Source organism: Agelaius phoeniceus, chromosome 4, assembly GCF_051311805.1.
Source record: "Agelaius phoeniceus isolate bAgePho1 chromosome 4, bAgePho1.hap1, whole genome shotgun sequence".
NCBI classification, from domain to species: Eukaryota; Metazoa; Chordata; class Aves; order Passeriformes; family Icteridae; genus Agelaius; species Agelaius phoeniceus.
In genome coordinates, this window is record NC_135268.1 from 33,552,886 (window position 1) to 33,572,734 (window position 19,849).

Sequence of the window (19,849 nt, forward strand, 5' to 3'; positions counted from 1 at the left end):
TGGGCGGGCGGCCCTGGGAGCTGTAGTCCTGCCGCCCGCACGGGGCGGGGCCGTGGCCGGGCGCGCAGGCGCGGCGGGGCGAGGCTGGCGCGGTGAGCGCGGGGCGGTCGCGGGAAGCGGACGGTGCCGGGCCCGCTGCGATGCTGTTCCACCGCTGCCCGGCCGCCGGCCGAGGTAACGCGCCGGGCCCGGCGGGAGGGCCCGGGGCCTCGGCCCGGGCTGGGGCGGGCTGGGCTGGGGCGGCCGCTCGGCGCGGCGGGTGGGGCCGGCGGCTGGCGCGGCGCCGAGGAGGAGCAAAGGTCGCGGCTGGGTCGCGCCGGTGTCCGGCCGGGCGCGGGGCCGGAGCAGGGCCGGCGGGCGGGACCCCGGGGCTCCCCTTGCCCGGGGCTCCCCCTGCCCGGGGCTCCCCCTGCCCGAGGCCTCTGTGTGCCCGAGGGCCGGAGGACAGCACTGTGCGTGAGCGCTGCCCGCGGCCCGGCTCGGTGATATTGACGTGGGTTATTCACCTGCAGCGGGGTGCCTAAAAACATGGGCGGGACGCTAGGTGTCATCTGCTTTAAAGGGTGAAATAAAGCAGCGGAACGAGTGTCCTTACTTGGGAAGTAGTTGTGGAGACAGCATCCCGACAGCTGTGACTGAAAAGCTGCCGCAAAGTTTCTCCTTGGGGATTGCCTGGGTCGTGCAGGCGTTTCCCATCGCTTTCCGAGTCCCTGAGCTCTCAATAGTCGTGGCCCAGGCACTGTGCGCTCGCTGGGCAAGAATCTGCCCTCTATTATCAGAGGTGTTCGGAGCAGAGTTTCACTTCTTTTGCATATGTGCAAATGAATTGGTTTGTTTTGTTTGTTTTTTTTAATATGCTGTGTGATTCTTAGTCCCATCACTTATGGTCAAATAAAAAAGATCCTGAAAGTTAAGTTAAAGTTTCATTTTATATATATATATATATGAGTGTAGTTATTATCAGCCTTATAGAGTACTTGTTCTCAGATCCTGCCTGGTTGCAGGTAAAGGATAACTAAGAATCATGAGGTGATATGATAATACCACCTTTTATGTTATGTTGCTTAGGTACAGAATTCTTGTTAAGGAACCAACATGGATAATGCTTTCTACCTTGCACGTTGAGATCTCTGTCCTAATTGTCACCGGGCAGGGTTGTGACACGGGATGCTTGTGCTGGCCTTGCCAATTGCCATTCTCAACTAAACATTTCAGTCGGAGCACACTGGTGATTTTACTTATATAATTTTGCAGAAATACTCCACTTTAAGGATGGTATTCTGCATCCCTTAATAAAGCAAATTCTTTAAGGAAGGAATAATATTAAGGAAGGCACATTAGTTCACAGACCTTTTAACTAACTCATTTTCAGACTAATGATACTAGTTTTTTTTAATACAAATCACACACGTTGATTACTTGTTTCTAAAAGAGGGAAAATATGACATGTAATAGCCCTCTGAAAAGAGTCCTGATAGGTTTGATAATTTAAAACTTTATTTTCCATCCATTTGCTTACACAGAAATTCTAATTTGTTTTCACAACAATTACTGTATCTGCAGCAAAGGTAATGGTTACCTGTATCTACTGTTCCTAGCTTTGGCTAAGCACACTTGGGTTGAGGTCTGTGCTTTTACTGCAGACCATGGCATGTACTTTAGGTGAACTGCCTTCTGTTAGTAGCCTCAAGCTGTGTGTCTCAACAGGTGTTGAGATGTCAGAGCTAAACTTGCATGTCCCGTTTCTACCATTGTTTGGTCACTTTTAATGCAGTTTGAAATAAACTTTTTGAAGTTCAAAATTAAATCAGAACTTAAAGTGTGTTTGGCACCTCTGTATATTATCCTATGTCAGCTATTCATGGCTGGCCTGCGTACTGAGTAAAGAATGCTTAAAGGGGAAGCTGCTAATAAAAAATTACACAGCATCCTCCTTACTTGAAAATTTTAAAATCTGTGTTTATGGTTCCTCATCTTCACATCACCTGGTAGCCTTTGGGAGGGGGAAGCTGTCATATTTGTTGTGCTTCTTGCATCTCTGAAACTTTGAAAAATTTGAAAAGCTACTGATTTGCTAAAGTTGTTTCTGGTTTTTGCAGCGCGTCAGTGCTTTCATGCTCTGAAGTTGGTAAAGAAGGATTGCCTTCAATCGCTGCGTGTCTCACGATGTGCCTCCACTGCCGCTGTGCCTCGCATAACCACACACTACACAATTCATCCTCGGGACAAAGACAAACGATGGGAAGGTAAAAACACTGCCTTCTTTAAAAGCTGCTTTATTATTATTGTCATTATTATTACAATTGTCATTGCCGAGTCTTAAAGACATTAAAATGTGTTGCTGGTTTTTTCTCATTATGGAAATTCTCTGTGCTTAAATACAGTACTAATATTTCAAATGAAATTTTTGCTTGCTATCTCATAATGAGTATCTTTAGTGCTATATTATAATATCAGAAGAAACTTTATGCTTGTTTGAATAAAGAAAATATACAAGCAGCTTTTGGTTTAGCGATTATCACGACAAGATTTAGTTCTGTTCAGTATGTATCTGCTTGATTTTTTTAAGTTGTTCTTACCATGAGGGTTTGGTTTTAGTGAGAGAGAGGTTGGAAGAAATTGGAGATTGGCTTATGTTATTATCATTTTTTCTATTGAAGGGGTAAACATGGAAAGATTTGCAGAGGAAGCTGATGTTGTGGTTGTTGGAGCAGGCCCTGCAGGCCTTTCTGCAGCCATTCGACTCAAGCAGTTGGCTGCTGAGCACAGCAAAGAAGTGCGTGTGTGTCTGGTGGAAAAGGCTTCTCAGATTGGTGCACACACGTTGTCTGGTGCTTGTGTCGAGCCAAGGGCCTTAGAAGAACTCTTTCCAGACTGGAAAGAGCGAGGGGTATGTATGAGCATGTAAACACCAAAGTTCAGTGCTAGATTGTAATGAACTTCATATCTGACTCATTCAGGTATGAGTTAGTACCTGGTACCATTGGTAATAAGTACCATTTTAAAATACATTGATGGAACAAAACAAAAATGGGCACCTTCTTTTTAGTCTGTTTCCTGTAGGTCAACAATGCTAAAAGTTTTCTGTCTACACAGTTATGCTGTGGCCCTTGCTCTTTTCTGCAGTAGTCCTACTGCACATACACAATATGTCTGGTGCAGCCTGGGGTGCCCTGCACTTTCTGCCTTTGTGCAAAGTCCAGCTCCTGTGTAAAAGGAGGAAGATGTTTGGTCCTTACCAATGACAGACGTGCTGGATCTGTACAATAGCTCTTCCTGGAGATGACTGATACTGACTTCTTTGCAGACACCCTGGTGTAGCAAAGGCCTAAGATGATTTTAGGAGAGAGGTCCCAGAACAGCTGTCTGACTTGCAGTCAGCTGCCTGCTATCACCTGAGAGCTGCAAGAAGTCAGCTGTCAACTCTTTAGTTTGTCTTATGGTGATAAATCTGCAGGTTGAGCTGCCTTCTTTAAAAAGGTCTAGAATATTGATGTAGTACAGGCCTGTGTACAATAGATGTTATTTGCAAAGCCTTTTTTTTTTAACCTCAGTAGTTGTGTTGATTCTTGCCTCATGACTGCCTCGTAAAATACTTCATCTTCTCTCGTGATGCCTTCCTAAAGAAGTGCTGTAGTAAACCTGTACTTGACTGCCAGTTTGATTGTTTGATTTTGTTGTTTCTGTTGGATTGGCTGAGAAAACATAACTCTCTACTTCTTCTATTTTATTTTTTATAGGCTCCACTTAATACTCCTGTAACTGAAGACAAGTTTGGAATTTTAACAGAGACATCTAGAATTCCAGTGCCAATCCTTCCAGGTAAAGTTTAGTGAGGGAAAAGAGAGTCAGCTTCCTCTGTGTCTTTTTGAACTTCTCCATGAATCAAAAGAAGTTTGATTTGGTGTAGTGCAGCAAGTGTATGTAGACTATAATAGGTTACAGTGATACACTCTGTGTAGGTGATGGCTCTGATAACACATGAGACTAGCTTGAAGGTAGTAGCTGTAGAGGTGACAGCTTTGGTTATTTTGCTTAGTGTCCCATGTGTTATATGTGTGTGTGTCTTTTTTTGCCTAGGGCTCCCGATGGTTAATCATGGAAATTACATAGTACGTCTGGGCCACCTTGTGAGTTGGCTAGGTGAACAAGCAGAAGCTTTGGGTGTTGAGATATATCCAGGCTATGCAGCAGCTGAGGTACTAATGACATCGTGTGTGTTTGTGAACAGTGGCTTTGGAACCCCCTTCAGTGCAGTCATGATCATTTGTACATGTGCAACATTCCTTTTAACTGATATGTATTGTGAAAACTGTGTTTCTCTGTCTCAGTTCCCTGGCTCAGATCCAGCAAAGTGCACACAATACATCAATAAATACATAATCTTCATGTTTGACCATTTAAGTCATAGTGTTTAGAAGTTCTGCTTTAGAACTTTTAATTAATAGATTCAAAGTACAGTTTCATTACAATGTTTTTTGTTTGTTTGTTTAAATATTTCCAAAGGTACTTTTTCATGAAGATGGTAGCGTGAAGGGGATAGCAACTAATGATGTAGGCATTCAGAAGGATGGAGCACCTAAAGTGAGTATCTATCTTCCCCATAACTAGGGGTCTAATTATGAAAATTGTGGTACATCTGCTTCTACTGCCATCAGTAGTCTTGCTGCAGCATAAGAAAAGGTGTAAAATTCAGTACCTGTCTTCCCTCTCTATTAAATTTGATTGATTGCCCGTGTTCTCGTCTCAGAACATTGTAAAATTCTTCTGAGATTAGTAGAAAAAGCCTTTTCGTAAAAGTTGTCTTGAAGAAGATTATGTAAGGGTGTTTTGGCATATGTGAAATCTGGAAACAACAGAAAGAACTTGAGGAACTCCTGGAAAAAAAGTCCAAAGGTGAAATAGAAAGTTTTAGTCCATCTGGTAACCAGCATCATGTAAGAGAGTGAACTTCTGGCTGGTTTGGTTTCCTTGATATTTACAGGCACAGTTGCACTTGCTAACAGTCTGTCTACCTTGTTGGGACAAGAGACACACGGAGCCTTTATGCCTCTATGCTGGTTGTTCATGTTTCTGCATCTAAAAGGATGCAGTAATCTGCCCTAGGTGTCAGACTTGGATTTTTGTTTTGTTCAGTGGAATCCAGAACCTGCCCTAAGTCTGCTGTTTCCCTGTAAAATATGTTGGGAAAATGTGGCACCTCAGATTTACTTGGAGCGACTTTCACACAGAATTATTTGACTACATAAATTAGGAGTACAAGTTTTTCCTTAACATTTACTTTCCTTTTTTATAAAGTTTTATATTCTGGTTTCCTAGAGTTTCAAAGAGGTATTGACTTGCACATAAAGTGTGGGCTATTTTTCCCCATTTAAGGCAGGGAGTGAGAAGAAAAGACTCTTTCTTGTTTTGAGAGAATAAAGCCAGTGGAGGAGTAATGTATTTTTCCAGTGTAATTTTTTTTTATCTGCTGTAGGGGACAGACACACAGACAGCTCTCATTTTCCAGTGCATGCTTTGTCCAGAAGGTGGCACAAGTAACGTGTGCAGCTTCATTGGGTTTGTTTTAAGATGGGAAGGAACATTTTAGATGTATTTCTTAACATCCTCAAAACAAAGATAGATTCATTTTTTTTCTCCGTTTGTTCTGGGAGAACGCATCTCTTAACTTCTTTCATGTACATAATGAGTGTGCCTCTACTGCAGCTTTTTTTACTGCACTGTCACTCAATTCAAGTTTTTTAGCTGTCAGTTTTGTCAGTTGGTACTACCTCCAGTGCATAAAGGCTCAGGTAAATAGGTGTAGTTTGTATAACCTCCAAGGCAAGAGTAACTTCAACATGTTTATACAGAGCCTAATCAAATAGTCTGTGGTTAATGAATAGATATTCACCTTGCAGTCAGCACCAACCAAATAAAAATGACAGTGGTAAAAAAACGTAGCAAGTTGCATATTAATTCTTGTGTAGATACTGGAGAAGATTGTTAAATGTGAAATACAGCTGTGTCACATTACTGAAATGTTTCAAATTAATGAATTTCTATTATTTACAATGTGGAGTTGTAGTTTGTTTCTTTTAAATAAAGCTACTTCAAAGTGGACACTATATATTCAAGAGGTGACTCTTGTTTAGAATTTTGTAAAATTAATTCAAGTTCACATTGACAATCAGAAATTCAAAGAGTATAAGAATTTCACAAAATCCTGTGACTCCTCTTTAAATGTAATTCTCAACTAGAGGGAACATTTTCATTTGTAAGTTACAAGCAGATTGCACCTGAGAGACAATTAAAAACCAAAGCAGTAAACTTCTTTTAAACCTATGCTGGCTTACCTCGAGATGGTTTAATTGAGTACTGTTGATGAGGTCAATCCAAAACTGTTTTCCTTGTCTTTTTCAACATCAAACTTTCTGACTGAAATCAAGGTTTTCACATTATGAAAAATTTGTAAACATAATCTATATTCTTGTCCAGTGTGCTCACAGATGCAGGTGATGTACTCATACAGCAGTATGCCAATTCCCCTTACCTGGTTCTCAATCCTTGTTGGAATTTTTAATTAGAATTTTTTTATAGTTGTATTTTATTTCGTTTAATTTTATTGTGTGTTTTAACGTGCCAGACTGGGGTAATGTCATGTGATGGGTCCTTTTGGGAGCAGGGGTGATTCAGGTTTTTCAGATATGGTAGTTCTGTCTAGTCTATGACATTTGTGTTGGGGCACAAAACATTACAATGTAATGTGACTTCATGAGCAAAAATTAAAGTGTGATGTTACAGGTAAAGATTCTTTGTCAGAGTTCCTTTGCACCTTGTGAAGGAGCAGATCTGATTTAAGTATTCTCTGACCTGGAAAGATTCTCTTTTTCAGTGATGAATAGCGGTTCACTGTGGGGCTGCTCTACTGGAATCCCCTTCCAAGACTTGCCAGGGGTGCATCATGGTTGGGTGGAAAAGACAACTGAACTAGAGCCATAATTTGCAATGGTCTGTAGTGTCTGAGCTGTGTCACCAAGTAGTGTAAAATCACTTTATTACTCTGCATTTTCTTGCTGTGAGTTTGGTGTGGCACAGACCTAATTGCTGATGAAATGCTGTGCTTTTGCAGGCTACCTTTGAAAGAGGCTTGGAACTCCATGCTAAAGTCACAGTCTTTGCTGAAGGTTGTCATGGACATCTAGCCAAACAGCTGTACAAAAGATACAATCTAAGGGAGAATTGTCAACCCCAGAGCTATGGCATTGGATTGAAAGAGGTACCATTTGCATCATTTTAACAATTAGAGAAAATAGCATAAGACTTTAAAGGTAGATTCTGTTTGCTTTCTAGCTAATTTTTGTAAGACGTAAGAATTAAAGAATTTGAGTTACACTTTGAAAATTCAGAATCTTTGCTGTTCTGAGGCTGATCAGAGCAGATGTTCTCTGAATGTTGTGACTGTTCTACTTCAGCTGCTGCTTCTCTTGTATCTGTTATAACTAGAGGTACCTGTGAATCTGCTCTGTTAACATTTTCAAATTACAGTCACTTGTGATATCTGTTTTCTGTGTATCTGCTAAACAAGGAAGGAATTTGTGCTGCCTACTTTTGGGGGGGCTTTAGTACATGAGGAAGGAAGAAAATACTTGCTGTGGGCTTTTCTGTATGTTAGTAAAAAGGGAGAGAGGAGAGCTGTTTCAGATGATGAGTTGTGGTCTCTGAAGCACCTTCTGGATGAGCCTTTCTTTAAAAAAAAACTCCCTTCATTGGGCATATAAAATTGGGAGGTTTCCTTTTTAAAATATTCTATACTCAGGAAATATCACTCATGAAAAAGAGCTGTATTATTTTAGAATATGTTCAGAGTTTTGACTGTAACAGAATTACTTAAATATTTTGTAGCTGTAAGCACGTACTAGTTAAATGATTAGTTTACACTCTGTAGAGAATAACCATTCTGTAAATATGACATAATCTTAGTTACAGTCTCTAATACTGAAATTGTCATTAAAGAAGGGTTTTCCTGTAGAGGTCCCTTACTTCCAGTTGAGACTGTCTGCTTTAGCAAATAGTGCAGTCCAGTAGCAGTGGGTCTGAAGTAGTTGGTGCTGAGGAGCTGTTGTCCATACTATGCACGCCTCAGGTTTATTTTTACTTTGGACTAGCTGTCATCTGGTCCCATGGACTGAGTGCCCTTTCATGACTGGAATGTTTTAGATGGACTTTTAGGACCCTGTCTTTGAGTTTCACATTGAATGAATCCAGTTCATGCCTTGGCTGCTGTATGATGTGAGTCAAAACACAGTAAGAGGGAGGAATCAGAAGTCCCACTCAAAAACGTGCTCTTTAATCTAAACTGGAACATTATTGTAGGTGTGCTCTCAATGCTTGAGCTGATCTATGGTGCTCAACTGCCCTCCTGTCATTAGACTGTGCCTGGCATGTACCTCCATGGTGCAAAGATGTTTTGTGAAATGAGCAGAAAATTGACTCAATCTTGAAAACATGAAAATGCTTCTCTGAGTTCACCATGGGTCAGTGGAGCACTGAAAACGTGTAGAAGACAGCAGAGACAGGACAATTTGTTTGACAGAAAATATTTAGATCAACTCAGGCATATTGCTTTGTCCTGACCTTGAAAAACTGAGAAGATAATTCATAGAATCATATGAAAAAGTAATACTTTCAAAGAAAAAAGTCAACATAAGCATTGCATTCTGTGGCAGAAGTATCTGTCAAAGTCACTAGTATTAGGAATCTTGGAATGAAAATTTCGGGTGTAGTACTGGAGTCTCAGTCACATTTTCTGATACACAGCATTTTAAGAGAGGTATTGGGAAAACCTTAAATAGTAATCCAAAAAACTATACTGAACAGTTGGTATTTTGCTGTATGAATTTTTGCATTGCTCATAGGAGTAAATTAAGTTTCTCCTATATGTAATTGTGTGTTTGTCTCTTAATATATTATTGCAAGGCCATTACTTTGCAATCTGAAGTAATTTTTTGGTCATCCTCATTTCAGTTATGGACTATTGATAAAACAAAATGGAAACCAGGAAGAGTGGAACATACTGTAGGCTGGCCATTAGACAGACATACGTATGGAGGATCCTTTCTTTATCACTTAAATGAGCCTGAGCCTTTAGTTGCTCTTGGATTTGTGGTAAGTGAAGTTAGTTTTGTCATTCTTACATGTTGTTTGATCTTCATTTTATGCAGTTTCTTTTCTCTGATTTATTAAGAAAATGTAAATACAAGAATAGGAGCAGACCAAATTTAGTCCTTTCTCAATCTGAAGTGTGGTTATGCCCATACTAGGGAAGGCTAATTTGTCATATTAATCTGTCTTTAATCCAATGTCTTCTATTGAGACCAGCTAGAAAACTTATTCATAATTTCTTTGCAAACAAAGCAAATTTTGGTAATGGCAAAACCAAATGACTAATCAAAACTGTGCTCAAAAAATTCTTGTAAGTTAGGAAATCTAAATCACATGCACTTTTTACAGTTCCATTTCCTAATCCATGTGTCAAACCTGTATGTAACTCCACTTTTTGAGAGAAGTGTCTAAAATGGAAGCACTGCAATGCTACTAGCAATGTCCCTTTCATTTCTGAGCTCTTCACTTTGGTTTTGGTATTCTCGACCCCTGTTGGCATTGCCCTCTTTAGCAACTGCCTTTCTGAATTGGGCAGGCAGCTTCTTCCTGCTTATTGCCACTTATCAGAAGTGTGAGATCTCTAGAGGTAGTCTGGTGTCATTCTGGCAGCCAGGTGATGCACGGAGCAGGGACTGGAAATTCTATCACCTACAGTTCAAAATGAAAAATTCACTATTTACCCTGTGCACGTGCTTCAACACAGATGTTGTAAGACCCAAGCATACAAATTGGACTTTCAGCAGCATAGGACTGAGCTGACACTTCTGTCTCCTAGATTTCAAAACGATTACAGACTGTGTGGAAAAATTCTATTTTTGTCTAACTGTTTTGTAAGAAGCATTGAAAAAAATTCATTCGTTTTCTCAGACACGCATACTTATCCTGTACAGATTTTCAATATTGGAATTAATAAGTACATACAGTAGATACTCAATTTCTGTTTGATTTTAGAAGGGCTGAGAGCTCTGAATCTTGCAGAGAATGGTAGGTAATCAGTAACATTCATATTCTCTCCAGAGAGGAAAAAATCAACTTCTGTGTGAACACACAATCACTTTTTTGTCTTTGAACTTTATACCTATTTCAGTCTGAGATGATTCTTGTAGTAGGGTTATTTTACCCTAATTTTGGAACTTGTTCATTAATTTTGTCTTGTCAGCAACGCAGATGCAAGCACTTGCTGCTGACTCATGATGTATTTTGTTACTTATCTCCAATAAAGCTCACAGGAACCAGAAATAATCCCTTTCTCAAAAGAGAAAAATTCAGCAAGAGAATTCTTTTTAAGAATATCTTAAAGATGGGAAATGCAGAGTATATATTTGGTCAAATTCTCAAATGTATAAGTATCCTGAGCATCCAGCCCACTGGCAATCAATTTTACCCCATTTTCTGCTTTCATCATTGCTCCCCTGTGCTTTATTACAATGGTTCACCTAATTGGAAATTATAATTGAGTACTAAACAATTTGAAGAACTGTTTAAAGTATGAGACATAACAAGGACATAACAATCAAAAAATAATTGTTTACCTCTTTCAGTTTTTTTTGGGCAGAGGTATGAAATGCAAATTTAAAACAAGTTTTGCTGCTTATCCCACCCATTAAATCATGCTTAATTTAATTCTTTTTGTACCAAAGACAGCTGAAGGGAGGTTACAATGCAATTAAATATTTTCCATATTTCAGGTGGGGACAAGAGCAGACTTGTAGCAGCAAATTTTTAGATTTGCTCCTGCTGTACCATTAATAAAATATATTTTTGGCAGTAGATTAAGTAGAATGCTCCTGAGGTTGCTTTAGAATAAAATAGATTTAAAGACTGGATGTGGTAATATGCAATTGCTTTGATTTCAAATTTTTGTTGAAATTTCATACCTTGTTTTTATTGATGTGCACTTTTTTCCTTTTTTAAGGTTGGTTTAGATTATCAAAATCCCTATTTGAATCCATTTAGAGAATTTCAGAGGTGGAAGCATCATCCTAGTGTACAGCCTACTTTGGAAGGTGGAACAAGGATTGCTTATGGTGCCAGAGCGTTAAATGAAGGTGGTATCCAGGTAATTTTTTTTCACAAAGCTTTAATCTTTGAATTTTCTATAGCCATAAATTTACTGCTGTAGATTTGGTTTGCATGCTATACCAAATCTTTTGCTGGACAGAAAAGCTTTTTGTCTTGCTGGGTACTGGCTGCTGAGATTAGCTAGTCTTAGGCTCTGTATACTGAAAATCTTCTGACATACTCGCTTTACTTTCTAAATGAAATACAGAATCATAGAAACATTTAGATTGGAAAAGACCATTTACAACATTTAGTCCAATAACTAGTCCACCACTGCCAAGTCCACCACTAAACCATATCCCCAAGTGCCACATCTATATATCTTATCCAGGCATGGCAACTCAACCACTTCACTGGGCAGCTTGTGCAAGTGCTTGACAACCCTTCCTGTGAAGATATTTTTCCTAATATCCAATCTAAACCTCCTCTGGCACAACTTGAGCCCCTTTCCTCTCTTCCTGCCACTTGTGAGAAGAGACTGACCCTCACCTCAGTGTGCACCCTCCTTTCAGGTGGTTGTAGAGAGCAGTAAGGTTCCCCCTGAGCCTCCTTTTCTCCAGGTTAAACACCCCCAGCTCCCTCAGCTACTTCTCATAAGACCTGAGCTCCAGGCTCTTCATAAACTCCATTGCCCTTCCCTAGACACACTCCAGCATTTCTATGTCTTGTGAGGGGCCCTAAACTGGGCAAAGGGTTCAAGATACAACATCACCAGTGCTGACTACAGGGAAATAATCACTGCTCTGGTCCTGCTGGTCACACTATTTGTGATCCAAGCTAGGATGCCATTGGCCTTCTTGGCCACCTGGGCACATGCTGGCTCATGTTCAGCTGGCAGGACTCCCCATGTCCTTTTTGCTGGGCAGTTTTCCAGTCTCTGCCCTTGGCCTAAGGCACTGCATGGAGCTGTTGTAACCCAAGGACAGGACACAGCACTTTGCCTTACTGGATGTCAGTATAATCAGCCTTGGTCCATAGAACCATCCTGTCCAGATCCCTCAGCATTCCCACCCATCTTTGTGCTGCCTGCAGACTGACTGAGGGTTCACTCAATCCCCGTGTCCAGGTCATTGATAAAGATATTAGCCAGGTCTGGCCCCAGTACTGAGCCCTGCAGAATCCTGCTAGTGGCTGGCTGCCAACTGGATGTAACTCCACTCACCAACATTCTCTGAGCCCAGACATCCAGAGATTTTACCCAGCAGAGTGTTTGTCCAAGCTATGAGCAGCCAGTGAAGTGGAATTTATATTGCAGTCAAGAATGTTCAGCAGCAAAGATGCCATATATCTTTTGTTTTGCCTGGAATCTTGGGGAAGACAGGGTAGTACCACTGATCTGTTCTTTTGGGGTCTTCCAAATTACTTATTTATCCCAGCAAAAAGAACTCCTTTTCAGTGCTTAACCTTAAGTCACTATTGATGCTGAAACTGTAATGTAGTTTGGCAGGTAAATCTTTACCTCTTCAAGTACAAATACCTTGAGTTTCTTTTATGCTCAACTTTGAATTTCTGCTTTCTTGGGAGGTGGAATACTTTGTTCATTTTGTTAACTTAAGTAGTGCAAAAGGTGAAATTTTGAATATGTATTACTCAAGACTTTCTAATTGATACATTTCCCTTTAAATACTGACCTTTCTGACTAAGGTCCGTTGAAAGGGCTGGAAAAGCCTGCAAAAAAATGGTCTGGAGTTTATATTTAACAGTTTTAAAGTACATTCAACCTGTTAGCTTCTCATCTTGAAACACAGGGTGTGGCAGTATGTTCTGTACACCCAGATCCATCTTCCAGATGCTCCTTTCAGTTTGGCCCTTAAAACTAGCCTGAGTGTCCATGATCTGCAGCATGTGGGGCCATGCCACTCTGCCCTCTGACTACTTTGCCTTTCCTTTTTGAACCTCTTCTCAGTATAAACGTGGCTTCACGAGGTTCTTGCAATACAAGCAGAATTTCATCACAGCTTCACTCTTGTCACAGTCATGTGGAGTTAGGCTTTGACCCCAGTGTGCATTCCTGGCAGTGAGTCATGTGAGTTCAGGAAGCAGCTTCTTGATTACACCCATGCTGCACATTTAATCAATCTGAGCGTTGATTTTGTCCACTCTGCAGTGGAAATATGTCATATCACATTGTAACACAGCTGTGTTACTGGCTTATTTCAAAAACCATTGCCACTCCACTATTAGCACAGACACCCTGGAAAATACCAAGATGTTCTAATCTAGACTTTTATGCAAGAGGGGCTTCTTTTTCCACCCTGTGCCCTGGTTTCTCTATCACACATAGTCATTGAATTTCTGGCTTTGGTGAAGTAGCCAGAGTGTGACTTTAGTTGCACCCTCCTTATACTCAAAACCTATAGCTGAAAAAATACAGTATTTTTAAGTCACTTACAGACATTGTGCTAAGTTACGTAGTAGAACTACATATCTTGCACATCTCTGCCTCATCTTTGAACATCTTTGTTGGATTTAAACCAATATGTCCCTTACTTTCCATTGTTCCTAATATAAAAGCATGTTTTGCTTCATTGGCTTTTTGGTGGGTTTTTTTAATTTCCTGTAGATAGATTTGATTAGGTGATTATGAAGTCACTCTTCTAAAAGACTTTTTTTAATACATGGCTTCAGTAAAAAAAAGCTTTATTGATGATTCACTTAGGAAGAGTTTTAAGATTAGCTCTTCTTTTGCATGTGTTGCTTTGATTAATAACTGTAGCAGTGTGACTCATTTGTATCACTGTAGTCCAGGAATATTTTCTTATGTAAGTCATTCCATAGCTCCAGTTTTTGATTTTGGTAACAGAATTGCATCAAATAGGTGTATAGAGTTACCACCAACTTCAGCTTTTTTGTTATAGATAACCTAATGACCATGATCTTCAATCTTTAGCACAGAGTTGAAGGAGGAGAGAGAGTGCATGTGTTTTTTAATGTCTGTGGAAGAAGGATGAGAGTTTAGTAACTTAATCTCTGTAGCTACTATTTATAATATTTATTAAAACTGCCAAACAAAGCACCTAAATTCCCATTCACTCTCTATTTTGTCTCTATTTTATCAAAAGCTTTTGAAAGGTTTAAGAGTTTTGTGGAGAAAAAGGTGTTGCAGTTATTAAGCAGTGTATGCTATGAATATCGGGGGGGGAAAACCTGACAACTCATTTAAGTGTCACACATTAGACTCACTTAACAGATTTTAAGCCCTGGTCTGGAGCTAAGGGGAGGAAGAACATGAGGTTTCCTGTCTGCCAGCAGGAAAGACTCTGCAGGGAGCAGGTGTCTCCCCTTCTCTAAAACAGTCATGTTTTGTTTCTGTATCTCAGAGGCATGATGTGTTTCTTCCATTGACTATGAAAGCAGGCACCAAGTGCCATAGTACTAATAATGAGAATTACTACCAAAGCTGCAGTATGTGCTACCTTTTGTGTTACATGACTCATCCTTAATCTCATTTATTCTTTAGCAGTATGGTGGGTCACTGTGCATATTACATGAAACAGTGTTTGCAGAAGAAAAGTACTTGATCACCATCTTCCTATGCAATTCAGAGTCAGTCAAGAAGTCTTTCTATGCTTTTGTCAGTGCTGCACCATTGAATCCTAATAGATAACATAGGATGGCTGTTTTCTGAGAAAAGAGAGAGAACATCCCACATACTTAATCTCTTTGAAATAGTGTTATGTAGTTGAACTTGAAACTTCTTTTCCCAGAAAAGTAAGTTGTAGTTGTGTTTTCAGCCTGAATTACCTTTTCTGTGAACCAAATCACTAGGTCTCTGATTAAACAAATTGCACAAAACACAGAGGAAATGCTGTGTAATATAACTTTTTAGTGATTGCTATATGACTATACAAAAGTAAGCAGTCCTGGATGACTAGTAAAGAGGTAACAATTGAACAAGCAGAAGAAACAAAACTTTTGATTTGGGTTACCCTAAATTCCAAGGGATACATTTTTTTGACATTTTTCATGAAATTCAACTACTTGTTTAGTATTTAGGTTACTGCAAAATTAATTCTTTCAGACAGTTTTAATAAAAGCAGGATGCTAGATTAAGATGTGCTACTCAGCACTAAAGACTTTAGGAAGAAGGGTATGTTCAAAACTTCAGCAATTTGTGACTTAGGCTTTGATCAGAGCTTTCTGCTCAAAGTTCTGCAGTCAGTCTGCACTTCGAAGCTGTTTCCAGTGTAAAATCTTAATCACCTTGATAGCTGAGGTATTCCTTAGTCAATATAGGTGTATAATGTAGTATATTAATACTATTGACCTGACCAAATCATCTTGGCTGTGTTAGGTTTGTGAGTTGACCATACTCTATGACATTATGCTCACAGAATGGGAGTAAGATGGTGATTTTCCACCAAAATATATTTGCTGGCTGTGAGCAACTTCTAAAATAAGGAGATGGGGGGCAGGCATGATAGCATTGTGCAGTTTCACAGAAAAAGATTTGTGGAATACAGCCCTGTGAGGTGAGATGAGTACAACTCTCTGTGTGGAAATCAGGGAAGCAGATGGGAGTTTGGGTTTTTAATTTTAAAAAAATTTACTTGAGCTTGAAGGAGGAACACCTATCGGTGGGTGACACTACTGGAGTTTTGCTGCAGATAAGGCAGCTGTGGAGAGGATATAAGGAAAATATCACTTTCATATTCAGCACAAGTAAAGTGTCTGTATTCCAATGTGCATACTATGCTCAAATTCCACGAGTAAGTGGAATAACTGGTGTATGTTTAGAGAGTACATGTGCCAAGTCTGAAAAGGGAAAGGACACTCAAGCCTTATGCCAGTTTAATTTCAGAATGTTATTTTCACTTCAACAAACAAAACCAAACAAGAACAAAACCTTTCTTTCTGTTTTCCTTTCAGTCAATACCCAAACTCACCTTCCCAGGTGGATTATTAATTGGTTGCAGTCCTGGACTCTTGAATGTTCCCAAGATCAAAGGAACACATACTGCAATGAAAAGTGGCATGTTGGCTTCAGAAGCCATTTTTAGTCGATTAACCAATGAAAATCTCCAATCAAAGACAATAGGTAAGATCATTTTACTTTGATTTGTAATTACCTTGTGTTCAATTAGAACCACCACCAACTAACAGCAGTAATTAATCAGGCTGAATGAATTAGTTGGAAATGTGAATAAGTCATGAAATGGGTGTGTTTAAAATATATTTTATTGTTTATTTACTATTGATAATGTCAAATTATTTATTAAAGAAATGAATATTTGCTGTTATTCGTAAGTATTGATCTTACTGCTAGAAGCTCTAATAACCATCTGAAAAGTAAACTTATGCTTCCTGTGTAAGTAAACAAGAATAGTTTTGTTCCTACAAACACAATAAAAAGTAGTGCTTTATGATTCAGAAAGTGTTACTGAAAGCCTGCTGAAACAAGAAAAAAAAAGGGAATAGATTAGATGAAGCAAAACAGCATGAGATTTTTCAAATTTGCTCTTACTGTTGTTAGGATCCTGTTTTCATCCAGTCCTTTTTTCTGTCTTTTAATCTTTTAGTTGTCTCAGTTTGAGAATACGTGTATTTTATTTTATACATAATACAAGCACATTGTAGTAATCACTTGGTCCTGACCACCTTGTAGTGATTTGTTTAAGCCTTAGTTGTCCCCTTAAATCTGTTAATAAAATCTGTAGGGAGAGTGAGAGAACTAGAATTTTGGTCACTCTGGAGCTCAGACTATATCTAGGTGCCACATGATGATTATTTTAGAAATCTTCTCTCTGTACTGGTGGATTGAGGCCTAATGAGCTCTCATTCAGCTGAAACACACCATACACAGAAGGTGTGCTGAACAATTAAAACTTCAGCTAGACATGCTAAAATGCTTAGAATCCATCTGAAGCTATAAACACTGTTGGTGGGTAGTGTGCCACTCCTGTATGATTATGGACAGGTTTTATATGCTGTTTTCCAGTCTTGTCAAGACTGGACTGCTACAGCCCACTTCCTTCTCTTTGCAGAGATAATGGACTTTATGGGAAATATGGACTGAAGCATGCTTTTTGTATGTAGACAGGGCTTAAAACTCATTATTTAGAGCATTTATTCCTATACAGTAGTAATGGAGAGTGGTGAAGAGAAAGCTCTCAAATAATCATTTGAATATGATTATTTTTAAATATAATTACTTGACTTTACACTGTGGTAGATGTATCAAGTGTGAAATGTCTAGTATTTGTAAAGAATACAAAGAGTTTAAATCAAAAGTTTGCAGTCAAATACATCTCATGAATGTGCTAATTACAAAGGGAGAAATTATCTAGTATTGGCATTATCTGTTGGGCCATAGCTGTAGTTACTGAAATGAGACTTAGGTTGCAAAACTTCTTTGGAAAAAGCTTTAGAACTGGACATTAGAATTGCAAACCTGGCTTTGGATCACAGGTGGACTGTCCTGGTCAGCACTCAGGTTCTGTGAGTGAGTAGCTGCTTTCCCACAGAGGTTCCAATGGAGCCACCTGTCTGATTATATTTTGCTGAGTTTTGAGACAATTTAATGCTGCTTGTGGCTAATTTAATAGAGGCTACAAAGGAGCAGTACATGTCTGCCAACAGGACACATCTCTTGATTCAAGAGGCTGAAATATGTTGTCTAGTACATTCCTAGCTTACAATTCTGAAATTCTCATTTTGCTGATTTCATTGCTAGCAGTTGCTTTTATTCAGCATTTATTCTTTTATTTCAAGGATAGTCTTGATGTACTGTAGGTACCTAACAAGTAATGTACTGCCTTAGGACTTGATGTGCAAGAATATGAAGAGAACCTGAAGAAGTCCTGGGTGTGGAAAGAGCTGTATGCAGTGAGAAACATCCGACCATCCTGCCATACTGTACTTGGTGTGTATGGAGGAATGATATATACAGGCATATTTTATTGGATACTGAGAGGAATGGAACCATGGACATTAAAACATCCAGGTAATTCTCCTGAAGAAGATTCTAAATTTGTATGTCAATCTTTTCTGGTCTGTTTCGGCTAGTGCACATCCAGTCCAGTCATGAGGCCTTAAAGTGTACAAAAGAAATGGATGATAAAATTGAAGCAGACCCTCGTATCAGCTACCACACAATGTAAATTAAGACATTAAAACATTGTTTAGTATAACTTGGTATAGATATTTGTCTCGTGAAAAAGGCTATCTTTTATGAAGTACTTCATTCTGATGACAAGGGGAGTTAAAACAGCTTAGTTAAATTGTCCTTGAGTAACTGCAAATTACAATAATTCTATACTGAAATTTATTAAAAATGTATTTAGGACCAGATTATGCTCAGCTCAAGCCAGCCAAAGACTGCACCCCTATTGAATACCCAAAGCCCGATGGAAAAATCAGTTTTGATCTCCTGTCATCTGTGGCTTTAAGTGGTACAAACCATGAAGATGACCAGCCCCCTCATTTAACTCTCAAAGATGACAGCGTCCCTGTGAGCAGGAATCTGGCTGTATTCGATGGACCGGAGCAAAGGTTTTGTCCTGCAGGTAGGTAACAAAAATGTGTGCGTCAGCTGTTTCTGCAAGATGAAAGACTAAGTACTTCAGGAAGGGTCCACCTGACCTCCTACTTACTTCAAGCATTCCATCCCAATTTTCCTCCAAGAAGGGGGATCAGTTGAAGGTCTTAAAACATGTTAGCAGTACTTATGTGATGAAATAACTGTTAAATGTGTTAAAAGGGAATTAAGTCACATTAATAATATTCTTCCCTTGTTACACTTGCTGGTAAGTAGAATATACATGCAGGGGGAAGCTGTTCAGCAAAGTGATAGCTCCCTTCTTGTCTTTGCAGGAGTCTATGAGTATGTTCCTCTGGAATCAGGAGAAGGATCAAGGCTGCAAATAAATGCTCAGAACTGTGTCCACTGCAAAACATGTGATATTAAAGACCCAAGTCAGAACATTAACTGGGTAGTACCTGAAGGTGGAGGAGGACCAGCTTATAATGGAATGTAAACTAACAGATCAATTCAGTGACTTCTGATCACCAACAAATATGTTGGAGTATTTTATGCTGCAGCATAATTAATGTACAGCACTGACTTGAATGTTAAAAGAGTTTGAGACTAATGTGCCATTCTGAATTTTACATTTGACTGTTGCATTAAATACAAAGTTAGTGCCTTCTGGTTAAACCCTAGCCTTATTTAATAGCACTTCTTTACAGGAGCTGTATGGCAGGCAAAAGTTCTTATCAGGACTGACAAAGGAGCTTTGGATCTTGGATTTACTGCTGAAGTTCAGTGATAGCAGGAGCCATATCCAGAAAGAACTGTGCGTATTATGGTGGAATAATTTAGTACCCACCTTTAAAAAAGTATTTTCTCTCTCTAGATGGAGTGATTTACATGTAATCATACCTGGCAGTCAGGGAAATAAATCAGTCTAGAAAATTGTCACTGCTTTAAAGTGTTACATTTTACATCAAATTTTCAGTTTGGGGTGGGTTGTTTTTTTTTTTTTCTGATGATGATAACAGGGAATACCTCTTGTAAAGTGGTTCTAAAAAAAAAATCTGCATCTTCATTCTATGTAAGGAATAAAAATGCTGTTAGACATCAGGCCTGCTCTAATAGGAACTGTGAAAATGCCTACATTCTCTTCATGTGAAACCAAGCTGCTCA

At 39.3% G+C, this 19,849-nt stretch overlaps 1 protein-coding gene across 1 annotated transcript; it reads left to right on the top strand.

Moving 5' to 3' along the window:
* The first annotated feature begins 44 nt into the window (after positions 1-44).
* On the top strand, positions 45-19,624 carry ETFDH (electron transfer flavoprotein dehydrogenase). Its single transcript, XM_054633100.2, has 13 exons — positions 45-174; positions 2,100-2,246; positions 2,661-2,890; positions 3,741-3,822; positions 4,081-4,199; positions 4,507-4,584; positions 7,112-7,258; positions 9,007-9,147; positions 11,060-11,203; positions 16,075-16,243; positions 17,966-18,148; positions 18,489-18,710; positions 19,018-19,624. The coding sequence occupies exons 1-13, from the start codon at positions 141-143 to the stop codon at positions 19,179-19,181; spliced, it is 1,860 nt and encodes a 619-aa protein (XP_054489075.1). The 5' UTR covers positions 45-140; the 3' UTR covers positions 19,182-19,624.
* Positions 19,625-19,849: the final 225 nt, after the last annotated feature.

Coding starts and splice junctions, on each gene's coding strand:
- ETFDH (XM_054633100.2), top strand. CDS start 141: ATGCTGTTCCACCGCTGCCCGGCCGCCGGCCGAG. Junction 175..2,099: donor CTGCCCGGCCGCCGGCCGAG/GTAACGCGCCGG, acceptor TGGTTTTTGCAG/CGCGTCAGTGCTTTCATGCT. Junction 4,200..4,506: donor CAGGCTATGCAGCAGCTGAG/GTACTAATGACA, acceptor ATATTTCCAAAG/GTACTTTTTCATGAAGATGG.